General features: G+C 31.6%; 1 protein-coding gene and 2 long non-coding RNA genes across 4 annotated transcripts; all 3 read right to left on the bottom strand.

The window, feature by feature from the left end:
- Window positions 1-1,020: 1,020 nt before the first annotated feature.
- Window positions 1,021-1,932, bottom strand: LOC125823833 (uncharacterized). Its single transcript, XR_007442735.1, has 2 exons — window positions 1,742-1,932; window positions 1,021-1,197 (listed from the first exon to the last, which is right to left on the bottom strand). It is a non-coding gene; the product is annotated as an uncharacterized LOC125823833 (long non-coding RNA).
- Window positions 1,933-4,294: 2,362 nt separating this feature from the next.
- Window positions 4,295-7,245, bottom strand: LOC125823829 (uncharacterized). The gene is made up of 2 exons (XR_007442734.1): window positions 7,126-7,245; window positions 4,295-4,329 (listed from the first exon to the last, which is right to left on the bottom strand). It is a non-coding gene; the product is annotated as an uncharacterized LOC125823829 (long non-coding RNA).
- A 1,265-nt stretch (window positions 7,246-8,510) lies between these two features.
- On the bottom strand, window positions 8,511-17,081 carry LOC125823546 (ethylene-insensitive protein 2). 2 transcript variants are annotated; one of them, XM_049502910.1, is made up of 8 exons: window positions 16,856-17,081; window positions 15,251-15,960; window positions 14,494-14,580; window positions 14,292-14,402; window positions 13,956-14,168; window positions 12,445-12,630; window positions 9,655-12,354; window positions 8,511-9,164 (listed from the first exon to the last, which is right to left on the bottom strand). In XM_049502910.1, exons 2-8 carry the CDS (start codon window positions 15,458-15,460, stop codon window positions 8,766-8,768), a joined length of 3,906 nt encoding a protein of 1,301 aa, XP_049358867.1. In that variant the 5' UTR covers window positions 15,461-15,960; window positions 16,856-17,081; the 3' UTR covers window positions 8,511-8,765. The 2 variants fall into 2 exon arrangements, with proteins under 2 accessions (XP_049358867.1, XP_049358874.1); XM_049502917.1 differs by having other exon boundaries at window positions 16,809-17,076.
- Window positions 17,082-24,413: the final 7,332 nt, after the last annotated feature.

Raw genomic sequence — 24,413 nt, 5'->3', positions numbered from 1 at the left:
ATGATCTTTTCTATACGAGATCGGTGAAATAACACAAGAGATCTGTTAAGAAAAGCCATTACATTTTTGCGATTTTTCTTTAAAAAAAATATAGGTGGATGCATGTACATATATTTGATGAGACCATTTAGAAAATATGATGGATGTGTGTATATATAGATGTTTCCTGGATATTTTTGTATAATTGGATGAGGGTGTTTAAGTTTCTTTGAGTGTTTTTGCAACAATGGGCTAAGGTTGTTAAATCCCTAAAACTTTTCTTTAATTATTCATTGTCGAAGTTTTGTAATAAATTACCTTTCTTTTTCGTTAAAGATAAATTATAATATGTTTGTGAAGTGAATGGTATCAACAAGTTTCTATTTTTAATTTTGACAAAGTTGGGACCATTTTGTTGTCACTTACCACTCATTTGTATATGCATGTAATGTAGACATAATTATTTTGATTCATTTTACTTCATATATCTAGTGAAATTCTTGGAAAAAGAAGGAGAAAAGATGTTAAAGTAGGTAGTGTGGTTGCTACTTTACATGGACTTTGAAGTCAAGGGGACAATAATGGACTAATTAAGGTTGTAGAATTTTTAATTTTTTTTTCTTTGATTTATAATCGAAGCATCATAGTTCATTTAAATTTTGCAGTATAATCCTTTTTTCAATAAATTAAAATGATGGAAGAACCCGTGATAAAGAAATATTTAAGAGGGGAATAACTTAGTACTACTAAAATTTTGTATTTTACAACAATTACATACTTAAAAAAACCTAGAAGAACAAAGAAGTTTGAATCCGAAAAGTATGCTAGTCAATTCTTTAACAAAAATACTTGTGTCCCTTTAAAAATATTGGATAAAATTGAAACGAGACAATTAACGCGCTTGGATAACACACTTCATTTGGCCACATACAATTAAACAAAGAAAGGTATAGCTCAAATTTTAACAATATGACATTTACAATATTGAGAAGTAAAAATGTTATTTTTGGGGTGGCGGAGAAAGGACTCCGGGAGGAGGTGCTGGTGGTGGCGGTCCATAGTACGGAGGAACCATGGCGGCTTCTCGGCGGCCTCGTGACTTACCAAAGAGGTAACAAGCAAGAGCTGAGATAAGGATGATCAGAATCAATGGCAGTGATATTACAATCACAAAACCCATTGATTCAAGTTTTTCTTAAACCTAAAGGCTTTAATTTCCTGCCAAAATTATTGTGTGCACACGTTAAAACAAGACGACTTTTAATACCTAAGTTATATGTACTAACGATACAAATAAAAGTTTTATATGGATTTTAAAAATCACAAATAGGTGTTATGATTCAGTTAACAGAAGATCTTAAACTACCAAAAATAGTGCAAATTTAACGCACATGTATCTGAAATACATGAAATTCAACGTGCCAGATACATGTATCCAGAACTAATCTCGCACAACTCATATATTATTGAAACAAACTATCGTAAAAAAAAAAAACTTCTGGTGATCTGTCAAGACTTATCACCGAGTTGTGAATCTCAAGTTCAAATTCATAAAATTAATACCCTATTTGTATAAATCACTTGAATCTAAATTAATCGGACACAGGAGATCATCAACCATATATCATGCCGACATACAGGAAGGTAAGGGAATCAAGGGTAAATAAAAATACAAGATGAGCAAACAAATACTAATTGAACATATTCGATATAATTTTATAACCGATAACGAAAAGAATAAATTAGAAAAAATAAAACTTACCTTGTTGTTCTGACAACACCACAAAATTCATAAACCGATGGATCACCTCGTTCTGAAACTGAAACAGAACTTTAATTTCTTCACTCTTTAAAATCTGGAAAAAGACATTGGATTTAGGATTTTGGTGCTGTTTTTTTTCTTTTTTTTAGGTGTTTTTTTTTTTTGAATTATGATAAAGATGATGACGTGTCTGAATATAAAGGCTTTCAATACGAGTGAATGACAGCTTTTTATTTTTGTTGATCTTTATAACTGGTATTACTTTCGTCCACTTTTAATTGTCATTTTATATTTTCTCGAAAGTTAATTTGACTAAAAATTTTAAAACTAATTTAAATTACATTAATTTGATATTTTAAATTAAAAAAATTAGATATTCAAAAACTATCCAAATTTACTATAAATTACAATAAAATGAAAAAAAAAATATCATAAAATATTAGTCAAAATTTATATAATTCAACAAAAATCATGACAATTAAAAATAGACGGAACAAAAACATACTTTTTGTTTAGTTGACGTAAGAAAGTGTAGACAACTCATTTATAGCATCAATACTTGGCACATAGGTTTAATAGGTTGCGTTTTTTCCAATCCATAACCACATACACACGAGATGCTTTCCTATTTCATATTCGATCGCTCATTCGATTATCCGAATTAAAATTTGATTAATCGTGATGTCAATCAACATCATATAAGATTTTATTCGAAAGAAACGCATTTCTAATCAAAAAAATTATGTTCTCAAAACCTAAATCTAAGATCTCTTCATTAAAAAAAATGCAATATCATCCACTACACGATATCTTTTTATGATTAACTTATAAGGGTGCGTTGGACTTAAATTCTTTTTTCCAGAGTGTTCCTTATATATGGACGGAGAGCGAATAAAGTTTCATATTAATGTTAATAACTTTGAGTACATTCAAAACTTACGTAAGATATAAGAATTTCATAATGATATTTTGAAAGAAAAAAATCATGTAAAATTTAACTTTGAAACGAATAATATCATATTATATAGTAAAAATATTTTTAAAATGATTCAACCTAATAATTGATGGTAGAGCCCAAATTCAATACGATAAATAATATGAAAATGACAGTACGATAAAATGTAAGGCTCGATTTTCGATTTTATTCTACAAAATACCACAATATCATTTAACACAACTTAAAAGTAATATTTCATTCTAATAAAAAAATACAAAATTAAGAAACATACATGATACAACAAGATATAAAAAGTTCTTTAAACAAAATTAAAGGGTTTCATTTTATTTATTTTATTATGAGGAATTATTTGGATAATTATATAATCACCATCTACCCCTTGATCTTCCAAAGAAGTAACAAGCAATGGCTATTAAAATCAATACCAATATAGCCAAAGGCAATGATATCACTAGTACATGCATCTTCTCTTTTTATAATATGATATATTCCTGCATTCATACAAAAATATTTTTTTATTAATTCCAATCAATTGTAAGGTAAGCTCAAATTAATTTTAGATATGCCATATCTTTAAAATATTCTTTAAATTCATACTTCCTTTGCTTTAATTTATATGACATTCAAATTTCGAGAGTAAAAATTTTTTTAAATGCAATTTATTCATATATTTTTAATGTCTGAATGTGCGATCAAAATAAAATATTTAGTCTCAAAATTTAAAACTATATCATATAAATTGAGATAAAAATATATTTCATAATTTAAAAATTTTTTTTAAAAAAAAAGGTGCAAAACTCTTCCTTTACCATAAGACAAATTAAGAAGATAGGTACATACCTTGTCTAGTATCAAAACTCCTTAGATTGAACTTTTCTTGTATTTTCCTTTTAATTACAAATCCCAAAACTCACATAAATAAAAATGGAAAGTAAGAAGTTTTAGTAGACACAAAAAGGAAAAATTGGAGAGTTCATATGATATAAGCAAATTAAAAGAATAAAAAATAAAAATGACAAAAGGAAAGGAATTACCATAAAGTGACACGAAATGCTTTCAACTTTCTACGTGTATGAGTTTAGACGAGGTTCCTTCCTTGTCATGACAACCGCGCTCAGATATAAAATTTATTAACTCGATTAATTTAATTTTGATAATATCAACATTTCATTTTAATTTACGTAATATATTTTTATTTTATTTATAACTACACAAATATATATGATTTATCGACTTCATATCTATCCTAAGTTGGAGGATATAAATTAGAACAAACGAAGGGAGTAATAGGAAGTACTTTCATAAATACAAAACCAAGAAAGAAGTGACAACATAATATAGCGCTATTTCCTAGGGTTCTATAATTAAAAATCCATATATAACGAATTTGCTAATATAAATATATTATTTAAACGAATTAATATTATTAAATTCAGTCAAATTCGTATTCAGACTTCTAACTCCATCGAGCAGAAGAAGCATAATAGAACATTTTGGAGTAAAATTTATCAGCAACAACCCCTTGATCTTCCACACATGTAACAAACAATGGCTACTATCAATACCACTATAATCAAAGGCAATGAAATCACTATTACATACATCTTCTATATATTTCTCTTAGCCCCTCCTGCATTGACACAAAAATAAATTTATCAATAAATCAATTGATTTATTTAGTTAATTTACTCGCTATGTTCTAATTTATGTAGCTTTATTCATTTTTTGAGAGTTAAAATTTAACTAGTAGTTAAATTGTATCAAAACAACTTAATATTTTAAAATTAAAAATAGAAGTACGGTAAGTTGCAAAAAAATACTCTCATGCCAATAAAATGAAAAGAGTATATTATAAAAATATAAATCAAAGTCAATATAATTTGAATTCGAAAAAAAAAAATGTATAACAAAAATAAAAATAAGGAGATAAATAACGAAGCCAACACCCAAGTAAAATTTAAGGAACGTTTGGTTCATAGAATAAGATTAATATTCTTAAATTTAAGATTAAATATTTAAATCTATACTTTATTTGGGTTAAAAGATATAACTAATCTCGGAATATATTTTTAAATTAAGTGTTATTTTATCTCACCCAAAAATTAAAAAAGTTAATCACAAAATTATAGTTTCAAAATATCTTTATCTATGAACTAAACGATTCAACGATGCAAGAACATGAAAGAAGGTATTTGAAATAAAAAGAAAAGTGGTTTTTGACAAATGTGACTCTCCTTAATCATTAGAATAATAATTTCTATAGAAAATAAAATCAGTTTTCGTATGCCTCAATTAAATTTATGTATCTTATCTAGTAAATTTTTATCACCGCTAAAATCTAAAACTCTTTATTAATCACTCGATCACATTTTTAATTGAGATTTAAATGATTTTTTATTTCATTTTCATTCGAGAGAATTTTAATTTAAATTATCTGGATCTCGATCTTTTAAGTAGATCTTCTTCTTCTTCCTCTTCTTTTCAACCGCATATTCAGTAACGATGGTTAAAATTACTATAAGGCACATTACTAGTATCAATCACCTCCACCATTAATTATATTTTACTATTGATTGTCACTATAGTTAATCACATCGATTATCAATTATCATTAATTTTTATTATGTTACCATAAATATTGATTGTTACAAATAATCACCTCTATTATTGGTTATGACTGTTCAAACATCACCTTTGGTCCACCTATGCACAATCATAGACAATAATCACTCACCAATCATACAAAATCATGAGATAATATATATATATATATATATATATAGTGTTACCTTGGTTTCTATAATTAAAATTCAAATATAACGAATTTACTAATATAAATATATTATTTAAACGAATATTATTAAATTTAGACAAATTTGTATTCAGACTTCTAGCTCCATCGAGCAGAAGAAGCATAATAGAACATTTTGGAGTGAATTGTATTAGCAACAACCCCTTGATCTTCCACACATGTAACAAACAATGGCTACTATTAATACCAATATAATCAAAGGCAATGAAATCACTATTACATACATCTTCTATATATTTTCTCTTAGCCCTCCTGCATTGACACAAAAATAAATTTATCAATAAATCAATTGATTTATTTAGTTATTTAATTTATTCACTACGTTCTAATTTAAGTAGTTTTTCATTTTTGAGAGTTTAATTTAACTAATAGTTAATTGTTCAAAATAACTTAATATTTTAAAATTAAAAATAGAAGTACTGTAAGTTGCAAAAAAGTATTCTCATGCCAATAAATGAAAAGAGAATATTATAAAAAATATAAATCAAAGTCAATATAATTTGAATTTCGAAAAAAAAATGTATAACATAAATAAGAATAAGGAGATAAATAACAAAGCCAACACCCAAGTAAAATTTAAGGATCATTCGATTCATAGAATAAGATTGGATATTCTTAAATATAATTTAAGATTAAATATTTAAATCTATACTTTATTTGGGTTAAATGATATAACTAATCTCAGAATATATTTATACCTTAAATTAAGTGTTATTTTATCTCACTCGAAAAATTAAAAAAAAATTGATCACAAAATTATAACTTCAAAATATTTTTATCTATGAACTAAACGACTCAACTGATACAAATGCTACTCTCCTTAACTAATCATTAGAATAATTAATTTCTATAGAGAATAAAATCAGATTTCGTATGCCTCAATAAAATTTATGTATCTTATCTAATAACTTTTGTTTCCGCTAAAATCTAAAACTCTTTCTTAATCACTCGATCACATTTTTAATTGAGATTTAAATGATTTTTTGTTTCATTTTCATTCAAGAGAATTTGAATTTAAATTATCTGGATCTCGATTTTTTTAAGTAGATCTCCTTCTTTTTTTCAAAGGCGTATTCAATAACCATGACTAAAATTACTATAAACTACCAATTTAAATTATTTTTACTATTGATTGTCACTATAGTTAATCACATCGACTATCAATTATCATTCATTTTTATTATGTTACCATAAATATTGATCGTTACAAATAATCACCTCTATTATTGGTTATGACTGTTCAAACATCACCTTTGGTCCACCTATGCACAATAATCGACAATAATCGCTCACAATTTATTTTTAAATATATTTTACCAATCATACAAAATCATTCAAATAATCTTAATTATTTAGTGTTCAAGTAAAAAAGAAATCAAATGAAAAAAAGATTGTGACACAAAAGGGCATGAACCTTAATACATGAGGAAACAATAGAAATGGATTGGTTGCTTATCTAATACTCAAATTGGATCAATAATCGATATTTAGATTTCATTATAAATCTAGTTAATTATTTCTTTTTAGTAACGTAAATCAATAATTCAACCACATTCTTCGAATTTAGTTCGATTATACATGCTAAAGTATATAAAATAAGATAGAAATACATACCTTTATCTACCAAAACTTCTAGTTGATCTTTGTTTGTCAATAAAACAAAGCTAAAACTCACATAAATAGAATGGGAAAGAGAAGAAGTTAAGCAAATGTTATAGAAACTTTGCAAGAAAGAAAAGACAAGTGGAGAGTGATATAATGCAATAGAAAGAAGAAGAAAAGATTGAAAAAGACAGCAACTTTAATTCTACGCGTATGATGTAAGACCACAATACATTTAACTTTTTCTTTCGAAATATGAAATTTATCAATCTGATTAATTAAATTTCAATCAAAAAAAATTTAAAAATCTTTGACTAAGAGTCAAGGGTGAAATATCAACCACCAAATCATACTCTAGCATAATTATCTCATCTTCGATAATGGTCTAATATTTTGATGTCCTAAGCAGCGAATCACACAATAATTTATGTCAAATTTAATGATTAAATTCTACTCAGACGTAGAAGTAAATTTAAGATTTTAAATTTATGAAATCTGAAATATAAGATAGAATAATATACTGATTTTTCAAAATGGATTATTTACATATGTTTAGAAAAATATAAATTATAAAATTTTATTGAACCTATAATGATGACAATAATTTCAACTAAAGCGATAAGGATAAGAATTCTTTATTGGAATATGGTTGTCCTTCTTCTAGCCATTTCACATTCATCCTCTTTGATCTTTATACTCCTTTTATTGCAATTAGGTCACAAATCTAAAAAAAGAAAAAATTAGTCACACAAAGTTATTTACATATTTAAGAAGATAAAATTTCAAAAATCTATTCATATTATGTCACAAAAATAGAATGGAGAGAAATATTGTTGTGTAAATCTCCTCTAACAACCAATAAAGAGTTGTGATGGAATGACTAAAATCTCTTCACTTAAACAAGATGTAAAGAGTTCAAACTCTAAGTAAGAATAAGTAAGAAAACACCTATTAGGTAGCACTTTCCCCTTTATATTGGCCTTGCGCGATGCGAATCATGAGACCATAAAAAGAGGAATTTTCCTCTATTATTCTACACTTAACTAATAGTTCCCCACAAAAAAAGAGGTAAAGTTATAACTTATATGGCATCTAAGTGCAAACTACATCAGCTACAACTAACATTCCCACCGCATAAAAAGGAAAGTAGCAATACACAATACAACAACACATACCCAGTGTAGTCCCACATAATGAGTTTGAGACGCATAACTTATGCCTACCTCAGAGCTAGAGGACGAGGTGGTTTCCAATAGACCCTCGGATCAAGGAAAGTAGTAATATACAACCTTTTTGATATTAAAAGAAATTCAGAGCTGGAGGTTGTTTCCATTGGTTCAACATAGCACTATGGAAAGAAAAGGAAGAGCACTGCAAATTGCACCACATAATACATATCTTGTAATAACATCTTTTCCTGCCTTTTAGCCCGTTTCATTTCACCATTGCAGTTTTACATTAACCTCGTTACAACATTTTATCCTATGTATACAGATTGAGGTACAAGGGGTGGGGTGAATAAGCTGCAAAGATTCAAATACACATGAGATACAGGGAGGTAGTTGAGGAGGGGGGGATATTTCACAGAAACTAAGAACAAGTCTAACAATGGTGATCTCACCAGTCAATTGCTATGAACTGAGAAAGAAGCATTACAAGACGAACGGGGGTGACGAGGCCGACAGCGTTACTTTGCGTGGTCCAGCAACTCCACCCACCTCCTGGTTTCCTACTGGCTTATTGGATAGTCGACGTTTATAGCGCTTGAGGACGGATGCCAGGTTCTCTTTTCCTTTAGGAAAGGCTACATCCCCTGCTGCAGTGCCCGTTCGTCCCTTTCGACAGGAAATTGCCGTCTCCACGTCTTTGATCATCTCTAAGAGCATTGTTGCAGTCGTGCATTTTCCTCGGCCCTGTTTTGCTTGTGGCGGCAAGTTTCCATTTGAAATTGGAGGGGGGCTTGCCTTTTGCTGGCGGCCAACCGGAATTTGAAGACAAAAACAATGGCTCGTAGGAGAACGGGGCTTCGAAAATGCCAGATCTACTATGCCCTGAAGTTGGTAAATGATTCATCAGATAAATAATAAATCTTATACTAGCAGCTATTGAGGTTGACACATTGATGTAGAACATTTCTTGAGCGTCAAGACTAACTCAATTATAGCACTTTCCCACTGTTCCAAGAAAAAACAATTTCAAACAAATGACCCCCACCCTACGGTTTCATGGCGTCTTTGATGCTTTTACCACTTGTTTAGCCACCTTAAAATGGAAGGACCAGGATAGTCACTACAATGTCTTTTTTGGCACGGTACAAGGTCCAACGATGAATCTAACACAAAATACGGTTATTTAAACCTTAAATGATGTGATATAAGCTTTGAAGAGGGTTTTCATGAAGGATTGTGGGATAACACCAAAAAGCATGCTTCATTTCTTCAATGCTTAAAAATAGCTTTTCATTAAAAAATTATTGAAAGAAACAGAAAACTTCAAGAATTCTGTGAATGAACAAAAGATAGATAGGATATGAGGCTTTACCTGAAGACGGTTGAGAACATAGGTATATTTGCCCCACAACTCTGGCCTACTTTCCATAAGTGAAAGCTCAAGAATTCTGTGAATGCACCACACACCGAAGCTTACAATCAGATCTACTTTCCAAACACAACCTTCTCCACAGTGAGGAACTGACATCACCAAGAACTTGGTGTAATCCATCTCTTCAGGTTTTGGGGCAGAACCAGGTTTCCTGTTGGAAGAGAAGTGTGATTCACCAATGTTGGTCAACCTACTTATCTCCCTGGTTTCAGCTTCATAGAGAAATTTCTCTCTTGCAGCAATCCGACCTATAAGATCCTCATCAGCCCCATCATCTTGCCTAAATAACCACTCAGATCCTTCCAGTTTCAGAAGTTTCACAATACAACTTCTGAAAGACTGAAGCAGCTTAGCTTCCAAGTCAACCGTAGATGTACTCTCCTGAGCAGATGAACTCTGCACAGTTCCATGATCACCGCTACCAACATCTGGCTTACCAGCTACACCAAATTGCTCAAAAGGCTGTCTAGACCACAGGGATCCAGTCCCTGAATTGGAGCTGTACTGCAAGGAGAACGCATCTCTGCAGACTTTAGGAGAATGTTCATACCTCTGAGGACCACCTGCCCTAAGTGAACCACTCATATAGGCTTGTTCGTACGTAGATCGACCACCAGATTGTTCGAATCCCATGGAATTGTACCATTGAGCTCTCCCATCTGAGACTAAAGAATCTTGGCGAGGAACATAGCGCCCTGAGATATCAGGCAAGCTGTAGTACTTCTTAGAGTTGGCTGAGCCAGCCACGCTTTCAGCAGTTTCAGTAGAGCTAAGGTCGATAGAGGTGTTATTGGGCTGCATGGAATTATTTCGGGCTACAGGGACATTTCCAAAACCAGGTGGTGCTCGACTACTGACTCCACTCTGAGGTTTTTGCCCCGAAGCACGAGCCAATGGTTCGGCATAGTTTGACGTCAGTGATGATACAGAACGAGGAGATGGTGACTCCAGTTGCCCATTTAAATAATCAGATCCTCTTTCTTTCGCAAGTTGATTAAGGTAAGCAGTAATTTGATATCCATGCACAGTGGCAGGCTGCTGATCATAGCCAGCAGAAGTCGCTGGAATCCGCATACTAGAATAGCGCCTCTCCCCTGGGTCAAGTATGTTGCTGTTGGAACTTTGCACGTACGCACCTACTAATTTCATATGGTTAGACCACATAGAAGATGTCGAAGAAGGCTCCTTTGGGACTCTATAAGCAGAGTCCACAATGCTTGACGCAAATTGCTGCTTGGGAGAGTACATATTCGAGTTGATCAGAGACTCTGGTATCCTTGCACTCCCCAATGGAATATACGCATTGCTTTCCACTTTTAATGATGCAGGGGCAGGTTTTGGATTCATCTTTGAATCCAGACCAAGTATTATATCCAGTTTCTTGGACTTTGCTTCTGCTGTGGCCATGCCATGGTAATCAAAAAGCTGCCCCCAAAACTCATTTAGAGCTTCTGTTAACTGCCTCCTAGCTGCGCGACCAAGACCTGCTAATCTTGATAGACTTCCCGTACCACTCCCCGTGTCCTCTAGTTTTCCACTTAGACTTTTGTATGACCCCGGACCATCAGAAATAAAAGATGGAGTGTTCTCAGATACTCCTTTGATTGCCTCTTCAGGCTCCTCCCATGAATCTCCATCATCCCTGTCATTTGCTATGTCCCCTTCAATTCTGAGAGTCTTCTCTACGACATCCACAGATTCAGTATTGAAGACACTGGTATCCACAGATACAACACCAGACACCTCATTACAAACACTTTTCACACCGGAACTTGCTCCTGCTGATACAGATACCTCAGGATGACCGACAGCAGGAGCTGAAAATGTTGTTTCAGATTTGCTCTCATCAATAGTAGCCAAATGATGGACCTTTTCAAAATCCAAGAGTGATTCTGGCAAGAGTTGATCAAGATCTTTAGTTGATAAATCTGGATGGCTTACCAAGGATTTATCCACATGAAATGCACCTTCTTGCTTTTGGGAGGACCCTTCTACTAGACCAAACATAGTATTACTCACACCAAGTTGATTACACTCTAAATATGGCTCAGGCATAGGCGTTTGCAGAAATGCCTGAGCATCGAACCTGGAACTTGCAGATTTCAGTGGAGTAACTGCTAACCACAGCATCAGACAAAGAGATAAAGAGGCCGCAATGAGGAGAAAAACGTATGGAGTAGACACACTACTCCCAAAAGTCCACTTTAAATTATTAACCCAATCACTATTTCCAAATATCATCTCTATGACAAATATAATCTTTAGGCCAAGTAAGCCAATAAATGTGCCAAGAGATAAGAACTCCATTAACTGAGAAATTTTGTGAATACCCATAATTGATCTGGAAGAAGCAACTCTGAACAGGGGTATGACAGAAGATGGAAGCACAAGAGCAACCACAACCTGTGTTAATATTAGTAACTGATATAGGCCTTCAGCTCCTGAATTCCATACACAATAAAGGGCTGGGACAATGGAAATAACTCTGATCGTCACATGATGAAGCCAGCCTGGGATGTCCATTCCAAATAAGTCATGCACAACTGCTTGTCTACCAAGATCCCAAGTTAGTGGTGTAACTTGATTGGAAATAAATGTCACCAGCATTATGGTGAATGGTGCTACTGAGCTTCTGAACACCTGGGTCAATAATTCACGAAAATCATTAATATCTCTAGCTCACAAAGGCCCTAGCTTAGACAGAACCATCTTTTGCTGTTTGAATCTAACCTGATCAAGCAATGACAATGTGTCCTGAAATGTCAGCAACAAAAGGCCAGTACTATAAGACACATTGGCTGCTGAATTCATCGCGGCATAGTTGACCAGGAAAATGCCACTGAATATGAAAACAATGGCAAAAAAATGGTCCTGACACAGAGCTCCCCTGGAAAGCTCTGTTGATTCCTTACCTTGCTGCAAAAAAAGAATTTATATAGAGTTAAAGACGAGATAGTCTAGTATTGATCTCACCAACACAAGTAGCAAGGAATCAAAAAATCAAAATGCTGTGGAGTTAAGAATTATTTCTAAGCTGTGATAATTACTGAGACTAATGGAAACCATACAAATAACATGAAACATGGAAATTCTAAAAATCTGTCATTTCAATATCCAAAAACAAATGCATCAAAACATAAAATACTTTGGCTGCACAAAAGGACCACATCCACCGGTAATATCAAATACACATCATTTTTTTCACAAGGGATGGTGAAGACACATCATTGATGATTTGAGCATGTCTGAACATATTTCACACTATTAGAGTGTGGGAATCATGTGTATGTACCCTTGCCCTGTGAATATTGGCTCTTACGGCTCTGGGATACACATATATATTATATAATACAGATAAACTCAGTACAGATGAAAAAGCTAAGGCAACACAAGGTCATTTTCGACATGCTCTTTAAGCTTCTCACTTCCTCCATGCCCCACCCCCTTAAAAGGGGAAAAAGGGAGAAAACACTCTTTGTTGTAGTTTGGTTTCTTTTTTCCTGAAGAAATAAACTCATCCACCATAAAATTATGATCCCTAGCATGAAAATCTTAACAACAATAGAGGCTTCAGAAACACGGATTGCTTCAACAGATTTTATATCTTCAAAGAATCAACCTAAGCAACTGAGCTGATCATGGTCGAGCCAACTTAAATCCCATGAGCAGTAAGTTCAGGAATCATAATTGACAACCAATAGATAAAAGCAAATACAGAATTCATACGATCCACATCATGAAAAACAAATCATACATGCCAATATTGTTTACTCAGGGGCTAGTGTCTGCTAATTTGTTGTGTAAAAGATTTATCAGGCAAATCTTTTTTTTGATGAAGTAAGTTGTTTTATTACTGGCATCTAGAAGATGCAAAGAGTATATAAGTAGATAAGCTAGCCCCATTACATGATAAAAGTTGAGACTTGGGAGCCAGCCACAACCAAAATATCTAGAGAAGACCTCACATGACTATGAATAGTCGAGAGTTAAAGAGCTACAAAATCTAAGAAAGCAGTAGAACTAGTTGGAACAACAAAAATAGACTGAACAAACATTTAGCCTTGAGTTATCAGGGCCCAATCTCGCATACCAATAATTATCTTAACAATAAGTCCAGTGACAGACTGTTTTCTAAGTTACAGATGTGCCTCCGTTCTGCAAGCACAGATCAATATTTATGCATGCATATGCGCAAACACACACACACACACACACATATGAGAGAGAGAGAGAAGGGACACCTGTACAATAGAAGAATGGAGGTAAAAATTGTGAGGCATAATACTTGCTCCAAGAAGACTCATCAATGCAAATGCACTCTCTCCACTAAACTTATTCAGCATACCACCAATGGAGAATGGAGTTTCAGGTTGAGTTATGACCACTCCAAAAACATAAGAGAGCAGTACAGAGCTTGCCCAGCCAACACATAAGAATTTTGCACTGCCATTGTCCTAGACATAGTATTTTGAAATCATTATTATTTATGAGAGACTAGAACTATACGACAAGAATCTGAGATAATTCAAGATGTCAATAACAGAAAGTCCAGAAGGATAGTTAGTAGTAAGACTTACAAAGAGAGAAGCAAGCAGTGGAAACAAAATGGCACCGGTTGCAGTCAGAAAAACACAGCTAAACAGGTCAATTCCAAACACAACATTAAGCCCATGTGCAGTGCCCAAAACCTATCAGAGTCAAGTGGTTGTAAGTTGATGCGCTAGAAAAGGTAATAATCTCAGAAGTCAGAGTGTACACGAAATGAAATAGTGAAACTACCATTGTGAGGTCCAAAGCAATCATCGAAACCTCAGCTTGAATTCCTAGGAATATGCATGTAACTTTGTCATATTCTTCACTGCAAATCTTTGACACCATCAAGGACAACAAAGTTATTATACATCATCGGTTAAACAAAATACAAACTAATGATTTAAGCAGAAGATGTAACTTCAACTCATGCCAAACTTAAAATAAGATGTCAACAACAATGCAAGTTTTGTTACATGCATTCTTCTTAACCAGTGTGTTGTAAGATGGAAGGACAAACTGATAGCTAGAGTTGCCAAAAGAATGACTTAAAAAAACTGGCCAACCCACATGCTCATTCCAGTACTCCCCCCGCTCAATAGTGTTAGCCAACTTATAAGACACTACCCTGGGTGGGGGGGCTTCTGCTGGTTAAGGACCTTTGAAAGGACTAATTTGTCAAAAAAGAAATAGATGTTCACACACAAAAACAAGACACAACCATTGATCACGTTTCAAGACTTCTCTGTTCTAGCCTAGTGGACAGGTAAACCTGGTGCCTATTGTTGGAGGGAAGTGACAGGTTTCGGTGGAATTAGTCAAGATGTGCACAAGTTGGCCCAAACACGAGGTAATCAAAAAAAAAAAAAGAACTAGGCTTGCTATGGGTGTTCTAAATGAAACATACAAGAGCATGAGAATCAACATCCATGCATGTTCGATTTACTAAGATTCATCACTACTTAGATACGCAATCAAAAGTTAAATTCCAATGAAAGAACACTACCTGCGCAAGATCTCGGTCTGTAACCAAGGCTATACAAGCAGACAGATACTGGCACAGAATGGCAGCAAAATTGAACAAGAGTGCTAGCATGACCAAATCAAACCCAAACCGGGCTCCTCCATCAACCATTGCAGCCCATTTCCCAGGATCAACATAGCCAACTGCAATCAGCAGCATTGGCACAGAAGCAGAAAGTACTCGCTGAAGCATGCTGGGCTGCCTATATTCTCTAGTCAGAGTTTCAGACTCCTAATTTGATTTAGATAGTTAGCAAGCCCAGAGATCGCAGTAAACTAGCACTACAACATCACTAAGCAACCCATTTGACATGAACAAGCTCAATATTAAAATCCAACCAGTGAAGTTCCAAGTTCCGACCACACAGCTTTTCTATGTAGCAGCTGCAGCTCCAACTGTAGACTGTAGCTCAATGTAGCACGGGTAGAACTGGATACCAAAACCCCTCGTAATCTCTGGAGAATTTTGAGCAAGTTTGCACCCAAAAGCAATGGACATGAAGAACTTGACAAAAGCAATTTATTAAGAGTCTTTTCAAGCTGCTAAAATCAACCAACTCCAAACAAGAAATTTGAGAAGTGCGCCTTATAAAGATGGAAGTCTTTTCGAGTTGCTAAATCCACCAACTCCAACCAAATACACCGCATTAACACCTTTGCATCCGTCAATAAACCGATTGACGATTCTGATTTCTGAATTGAGTTAAATACCAAAGCTTCAGTCAAATGTCCAAATTGTAGTTACAGAAAAAAAAACTAGGCAACAATGACTATCAAACACTTAAAACAGCTGGAGAAGCATTATTATCCAAATTAAAACTATTTACATGTTAATCCCAGTTAAAAGACAAAAATGCTGAAGTGAATAAACTACCCAACAGAAAAAAATTGGATCTTTCACGACCTAATATACATCATCAATACATCACAGTGTCCTGTAGCGCGAGAAACATGGATCACAAAAATATGGCAAATGAACACCTTCACTGAGATCACAATTCACAAACCAACCCAGCATTATTCATATATTTCAAAATTAGTCAACTTGCCCAAAAAAAAATGTAAGCACTCAGTAAACTCCATGTTACAGCCTGGCATCTAAAGCTAAACATGATTGCTTTAACAAAAATCTCCTGCATTTTGAAACAAAAAAAAAACTTCAACTTGACTTCAAAAGCAATACTACTTTTCAAAAAGAAAAGAAGAGAACTGCAAATGAAACACCTTCTCCTCCTCAACCATCCAGATCTTCATTACACAAAACAACAAAACCCCATCAAATTTATCCAAAAAAAAAAGATAAAAAAATTTTCCAACCCAAAAACCAAAACCCCATAAATAACACTTCTCCAACCTTTTTAACACAACCCAATACAACAAATCAAAACAATCAGCTAAAAACTCAATACACACTTCATCGGATCTGATACAAACGTGACCTATAAAGACCAAAAAAAAATTCAAGATTCCAAAACAGATAATCCTTATACCTATATCTAAACATACCCATAACAGTAAAATAAAAAAATAATAAAATTTACCCAAGTGGGTGTGTAGACCATTAGGGTTTTCCATTTCTTTTTTATACCTTCTTCAAATAGTTTTCCTTCCTTTTCTGGATGGGTTTTCTTCAGTCTTCTTCTCTATATATTTCAGTGCTCAGAGTTCAGATCAGAAGCTTTTAAGAAAAGCACTAATATCTATATATACTACTAAGAGATAAAAGAGAGGAACCTGTACGTAATACATATCCTAGAGAGATGGAGAGTTATGGTATGTGAGCTGTGAGTACTGTAGAAAGAGAAACTATATATATATATATATATATATATATATTACTGTATTTATATATATATTATAGGGAGAAAGGGATCATGTAGAGGGGGTGGGTAGGGTCTTAAAGCTATCTTGGAGAGAGAGAAAAAGGTGAGGAGGTTTCACTTCACTAATGTGAGTCCAAAAGCTATGAAGAAGAAAAGTGAACTAAAAAGATAGTTTTATTTTCTTTGTTAGTATCTTTTTTTTCTTGAAATTCCTTTTAATGGTTTTTTAACGGTTTTTTTCTCCATTATGTTCAACATAGATACGTGAACAAATACAGTATATTAAGGCGTTTGAGAGAATCATATCGAAGGAATTCGGTAAAAGTTGTTTTATTACTATATTTTTCATTTGTATCTTTTCGTTCAGTTTTACCTGCCAAGTTCAGAATTTCGCGCGCTAGTTAGTTGGGTTTTTTTGTTTTATTGTCGTATCTCTCGTTTTAACCTTTTTTATTTATTTTTATTTGTTAAGTTTAAGATTTGTGTATTCACTGAAGAATAATAATTAATATAAATATTTATTATAATATTCATATTAATTGATATTTATTTTTAGGTTTTGAAAAAGAATTTGGAGAACAAACTATTAATGTTAGAAGTTAAATATTAAAAGGATATATTATTTTATCATCAAGCAACTACTGTAAAACATCACTAAATTAATATAGGTAGGATCATGAAATATTATTATTTTGTAGAGGTATTATTTAATCAATAAATTAATATTTATTAATTTAAAGAGTGTTTAATGTTTTGAGATTCAACCTTGTGATGCTGGAATAATAAGAGCTTTCAAAATGTATTATTGCAACAAATTTTATCATAGGATATTAGAAGGCTATGAAGTGGGACAAACGGATCTAGGAAAGATTAATGTTTTGGATGCTATCAATTTTGCAATTCCGACTTGAACAATAAATGTTCAGCAACTAACAATAGCAAATTGTTTTCAACACTGTAAATTCGTTAGGGGAATGGAATCTCAGAGAATTTGAATGAACATACTTGTGAAAACGTCATTCATGAACTTGAGGTCATGGTTAATGATCTCAGTTACCGTAGTAAAATGAACACCAATAACCTGTTGATTTACCTAGATGCAAATGATACATGTTTAGAGGTCTAGAGCTTAGAAGTAATTGAGGATATCATCGGGAAAAAAAAACAATATTGATGATGAAGTTGGAGATGACACAGTACATTTGAAGCTAATGACGCGTAAGGAACCACTTATTGCATCTAGAACTCTTCACAATTTTATGGTACAGTTCGAAAAGACAACACCGAAATTTTTGGATACAATAACTAAAGTTAGAGATGAACTTCAACTAGAATTAAATTTTAACAAAAAACAAAACACTATAGAATCATATTTCACTAAAAGAAATATTAATTTATAACATTAATGGGGTCATATATTTATATAGGGGTCTCCTGAAAATATATTATCAAAATGTGTGCTTTTCTTCATTGGTCCAAGTCAAGACCGGAGGAAAATATTATCTTAGAGAGATTATCAATTTAACGAGTATTAATTTAGTGAAGTTTTAGTGTATATAAAGTATTAATAATAATCAAATTTCAATTTTTAATATGACCCTATTAACAAAATAATTTCTTAATAAATATTTTTTAAAGATTGTATCAAGTCAGGAAAATAATAGAATCGTCAATATCCGCAATTCAATAAGATAGGGTTAAAATTTTCGAAGCCCAGTTTAAAAGAAGTCTTTTTGAATAGAGAAAAAACACTTGTATCCTAAAAAAGTAAAATAGTTACCCTTAAATGCTTCATTACTTTCATACCCCTCATTTTATTTTAAAATTGCATATATCAACAAAAATAAAATGTGTGTTGACATCTGTCAGCGGCCACCCATTTTTTCCTCTCTAATACAATTACAGTATATTATACTCTGATGGTATCAAAGAGTAACTAAACAGTGTCTTCATTGAAAGATTGTTTCTTCCTCCTTCATACCATCAAAGTATAACACACTTTGTGGTATTAATGAGTAATTGAATAATATTTTCAACGAGGTTTGCTTCAGTCCTTCGATGAGGCTAATCAATCATCCGATATGGTATCAATATACCGATGGAGTATCACAAAGAATATATTTTCTACTAATTTAAAGTTTGATAAATAAGATTGTGACTTTAATAATTCTCTCTTATTTTTTCTTATTTATTTCTTAAATAAAGAGTTCAATCCTATATGATATTGATAAGGTATCAATATACCGAAGGAGTATCACAAAGGATTAAGATTAGGCCTATATGATACTGATATGGTATTAATATACCGACGGAGTATCATAAAGAATATATTTTCTAATAATTTATAGTTTAATAAATAAGATTGTGAATTTAATAATTTTCTCTTAATTATTTTTTATTTATTTCTTAAAAAAGAGCTCAATCATATATGATAACGACACGGTATCAATATACCGACGGAGTATCATAGAGGATTAAGCTCAGTCTTATATAATATCAATATGGTATCAGCAATGTACCAACAAAGTATCACATATGATTGATTCATAGTAGTGATGTGGACATCATGCGCGAAATAAGAAAGAAAAAAACAGGGTAAGCAGGTAAATAGTTTGGGTCATGAATCCAAAAAAAATGAACAAACAGATAAATAGTTTAGGTCATGGATCTATTAAAGAAATATAATTTGGGTTAAGTCCAATTTAAATAAATAGTTTTACGATTAAGTCTATTTTATGTAGTTTTCCCTTTTGAATAAATTCTCCTAGCTTGTGGGTCTTAAATGAAGTTAAGGTTGGATCTGTCTGCGGGCCAAATAGTGAAATTTAGAAAATATAAAAAAAATTAAAATAAGATAGAATATTCTATTAGGAGTAATATGAGGTGCTCAAACTCAAAGTTTACTTATAATGGATAGAATAATATAAAAAAAAGGAAAATATTTTATTGTGAGATAACAACAAAGTTAGATTATATTCCTAGTTATCCAATTATTTTATTACTCTTTAACGGTTTAATTTTCTTATTAATATTTCTCTACAATTCAAATAATATTTGTTAATAATATGTTAACATTTAACAATGTCAAAAGTCTGCTTCAATTTTGGGAAAGTTTTATAGGCAATAAAATTGTTTTCCTATAAAATTGTATTCAATATATTTTTGTAGAATGGTAAAGATTTTCAATTGAAGTCAGACAATTAAATCTTTTAAATTAAATTTGAAGTAAAAATCACCAAATTTATATTAATAACATCATTGAATCAATAAAAGGGCATCATATACAGTTTAAATATACTGAACGTCTGAAACCACCACATTAACACGAAAAATTCCTATACAATGAGAATTATTAGTGAAAGTTACGAATAATTAGTACTATAAGTATACAATTAAAATTATTCTATTTGTGAATTTGTGAATTGATTAACAACCATATTATATTGTCTTGTAAGTTTTATGTTGGTATTTTTATATTAAAATTAAAAAGTTAGAATACTAAAAGTAATGAGGGGTGGCCAAACACAAAGTTTGCTTATAATGGATAGAATAATATATATATATATAAAATATTGTAGTGTGAGATTACAACAAAGTTAGATTAATATTGCTAATTATCCTATTATACTATCACTGATACTTTCTTGCACAAATTCAAATTTAATAAAATTTCAATATAGATATGGAATACGTTACAAACTTAAACAATTGTGTTGTTTGAGATTTTCCTTTTGAACAATAAATGACCTACTATATATGATGTTCTCAAATAGTGTTACTAAATGATTGTGTCAAAATACATTGCATATATTGTGTCAAATTTATAACGACAATTTACAGATGAATGACTATATTTGACACTCCTATTTGGTTATGACTATTGCATTATTTGAATTCAAAATAACAAAAATAATTTCTGTTTTGTTTTTAAAGTCAGTCGTCTACAAATAGGGGGTGTATTAGGGGTGGGTGGGGGTCTTTTTGTCTATTTTTACTTATCAAGTATAAAACTTTTAAAAAATTACCATGAGGAGTAAAAATAATATTAATTCTCTCTTACTTTTGTGATGAATTTTAAGTCCAAATAAAATTCTTTAAAAATAAAATATATCGAGTTATTGAGAGTTTTGCTTTCTTTATTCAACCGTTTGTGTCATTATGTGAGAATATTTAGTTCAATCAAAGATATATGGTAGATAAAAGTAATTTCGATAATTTAAAGAAATTATTTTTATTTTTATTTGACTCAATAAGTAGGTATCGATCGATCTTGCATAATGTGGTTGATGATTGTTTCATTGCTTCTTTCTATAGTTCAGTAGTTGAGTGATCATATTTGACATTTCTTTCTCTTACGATTAGTGCACTATTAAAGTCATCATATGTAGTTTAAAAAGCTAAGCAGTTGAGTGATTATATTTGACATCTCTTTCTCATACGATTAGTGCACTATTTAAACCTGATACAACGAATATAAATTTAACTTCGCTTTCAAAGTCATCATATGTAGTTCTAAAGAATTTTCGTTTTGATTGCCCATTGACAAAAGTGAAAATAAATTTTACAAGCTAATTGTTATATTGCTATCACGATTCACATGTTTTATATGTGCAATTTGTGTGATCGGTAAAGATTCTTTAAGATAATTCTTATCAATCCAGATAAAACTCATCCAATTTAGCTAAAGGACTATGTTATAATTTATTTTTTGAAAAAAAAAAAAAAGCTTGTTCATTTTTTTTATATAGACATAACTTATCTACATTAATAATGATCTATCTCGTTCTTATTTAGATTTTAATAATTTAATAATTACTCTATGAAGGAAAGGTTTGCTTATTATGCATCCATTGTTTATATCTATAACGAATGAATTTTATTTTTTAATTTCTCTCCACATACCAGTTATCTAAATTTAATTCAGTTTATTTTCAAAATTGGAAAAAATAATATTACTCTTGAATAGTCTCATAAATACAAAATATTCTTGATATCTATCATTATTATTATTTTATTTATTAAACGGAGAAGAGTCAAAAATGCCCCTCAACTATTGAAATGGTATAAAACTATCTTTCATCCATTTTTTGGTCTCCAAATGCCCTCGACATTAATCTTTTGGCTTAAAAATACTCTCGATATAAACATTTGGCTCATATTTGCCCTTATTTTAAACAAATCTCCTTAAAGTAAAACTATTTATATATTTATTTATTATGTTGCCTAATCTGATTGGTCCAAATTTAAACATTTCTAAAATAAATAATAAAAACTACATATGATTTATATTTTGCCTTGATACGCTTGAAAATAATATTTTTTAAAAATATCAATTTCATGATATCTTCCTATTGGCCTATTTAAATCAACCTCAAATTTGTCATTATCCAATTCATAACTGGGATCTATTAAAATTCATATTCTCCCTATCTGGTTGTCAATCTAAAATAGGATTATTATTTTTTGTTAATATAAAATTTTCTATCAATTAACCAATTGTCTTGTTCATGCCTTCTTTTTTATTCTTTTTTAATCTCTTATTCTTAATTAGGATATCAATGATACAAACTTGAAATAAACTCACATATTCACATTCTTTTAATTTGTATTATTTTCATGGTGGGCAGGGATAGAAAAAAAAGTTATTTTCATTCAATTATTTTAATTTTGGTTATACACAAGAAAAATTATAGTATATGTACATAGTTACTTAATTAAATCATCTATTAACCTAGTTAGTTATAAATGAATATCGTCGGTATTTTTCTCCCGTGTTTGATTTGTCTTTACTTGAAAATAATTAAAATTTAAAATGGTGGACAAGATCCAAGAAGAAGAAAAGGGAAAAAATATACCCCTGAACTATTATAAATGGTATGTCAGTACCAGAGGCGAATCTAGGATTTTTCGAACATGGGTGCACCAAGTAAAATGTATTGAAGTGAGAATTGATCCTTAATTCTCAAGGTTAAAGGCTCAACATCTAACCATTTGGACCATTTAGACTTCTTGTAGTACGGGTGCAAGAATATAGTATTATACAAAATCTTAAAAAATATACATATAAAATATCTAATTTTACGAAGAGACCACGGGTGCGGGTGCCCTATTTTTTGGCTGTAAATTCGCCACTGGTCAGTACCCTCCGTTATATTTTAGGGATATTCATACCCTTATCGTTAATATTTTAGATTGTGTATTAACTAAATTTAATAGAGGGACATGTGGCTTCATCTAAATGTTTCAACTAAATTTATTTTAAATTTTTTCAATAAACTAAAAACCTATGGCCATAATCAAACCCACTCATGACCCGATAATTTAAAAGGCCATACCCAAATCACCAACTTTCTGGTCAAACCCATCTCTCTCTAACATTTACGAATCGAAGGACTTGTTATTTCAACACTAGGGTGATGCAGAAGCAGAAATGGTGAATACACTGTGGAAGCAATGGTGAAAATACATCGAAGGAAATAAAAGTGACGGAAACTTTGTAGCCATTATTTACCCAATTTTGCTTAAGATAAATGGGTCATGGGCGGGTCATATGGGTGGTTTTTTAATTGATAGATAAAAAATAAAATAAATCTAGTTGAATCGTTTAGATGAAGTCACGTGTCCATCCGTTAACCTTAAGGGTATAAACAACCTAAAATATTGATTGTAGGGATATGAAAATAGCCCTAAAGTATAACTGAAGGTACTGACATACCATCTATAATAGTTCGGGGGTATATTTGTCCTTTTTCCCAAAAATAAAAGACAGAGGAAGTGGAGCGGGGAAAGGGGGTGAGTGTAGATAATAGAGGATTAATTTTTTTATTTTTAATTTACTATGAAATTCAAAATCAGTCCAATCATACGAGTTCATATATTACATATTTTTTAAAATTATTTTAATGGAGAAGGGCCTAAAATTCCCTTAAACTGTGGAATTTGGTATAAATTTACCATTCATCCACCTTATGAGGATAGCCCATTAGAAAAAAGGTATTTTTGAGCCAAAAAATTGACGTCTGGGGTATTTGGAGGTAGAAAGGTGAACGAAGAGTAGTTTTGTACCAAATCATATAGTTGAGAGGCATGTAACAACCCAAAATGGACATGATGTCACTTGTCTATTCTCATCAAGACAAGTCAGTCTCTGTTCGCAACAAATTTCCTTAAACGCTGAAAATCAACTGCAAGCAAAATAAATAAATAAATAATGTTACGTATTTTTTATTGATGAATCGTTGTGAGTACAATTATGTTGTTCTCTTGATTCTCTCTCCTAAGATTCTCCAAGATTCAAGGGCCTTCAGTAGCGTATTTCTCGAA

Source organism: Solanum verrucosum, unplaced genomic scaffold, assembly GCF_900185275.1.
Source record: "Solanum verrucosum unplaced genomic scaffold, falcon-dt-bn FXZP01000125.1, whole genome shotgun sequence".
Classification (NCBI taxonomy): Eukaryota; Viridiplantae; Streptophyta; class Magnoliopsida; order Solanales; family Solanaceae; genus Solanum; species Solanum verrucosum.
This window is presented reverse-complemented; position numbering and strand designations above follow the sequence as displayed.

Excerpts from the sequence above, each read along its gene's own strand:
- LOC125823546 (XM_049502910.1), bottom strand. The coding sequence starts at position 15,460 with ATGCTTCAGCGAGTACTTTCTGCTTCTGTGCCAATGCTGCTGATTGCA. Across the intron at positions 14,581-15,250 it reads CAGACCGAGATCTTGCGCAG|ATTTGCAGTGAAGAATATGA; the intron begins GTAGTGTTCTTT and ends ATGGTGTCAAAG. Across the intron at positions 12,355-12,444 it reads CATTGTCATTGCTTGATCAG|GTGTTCAGAAGCTCAGTAGC; the intron begins GTTAGATTCAAA and ends TTATTGACCCAG.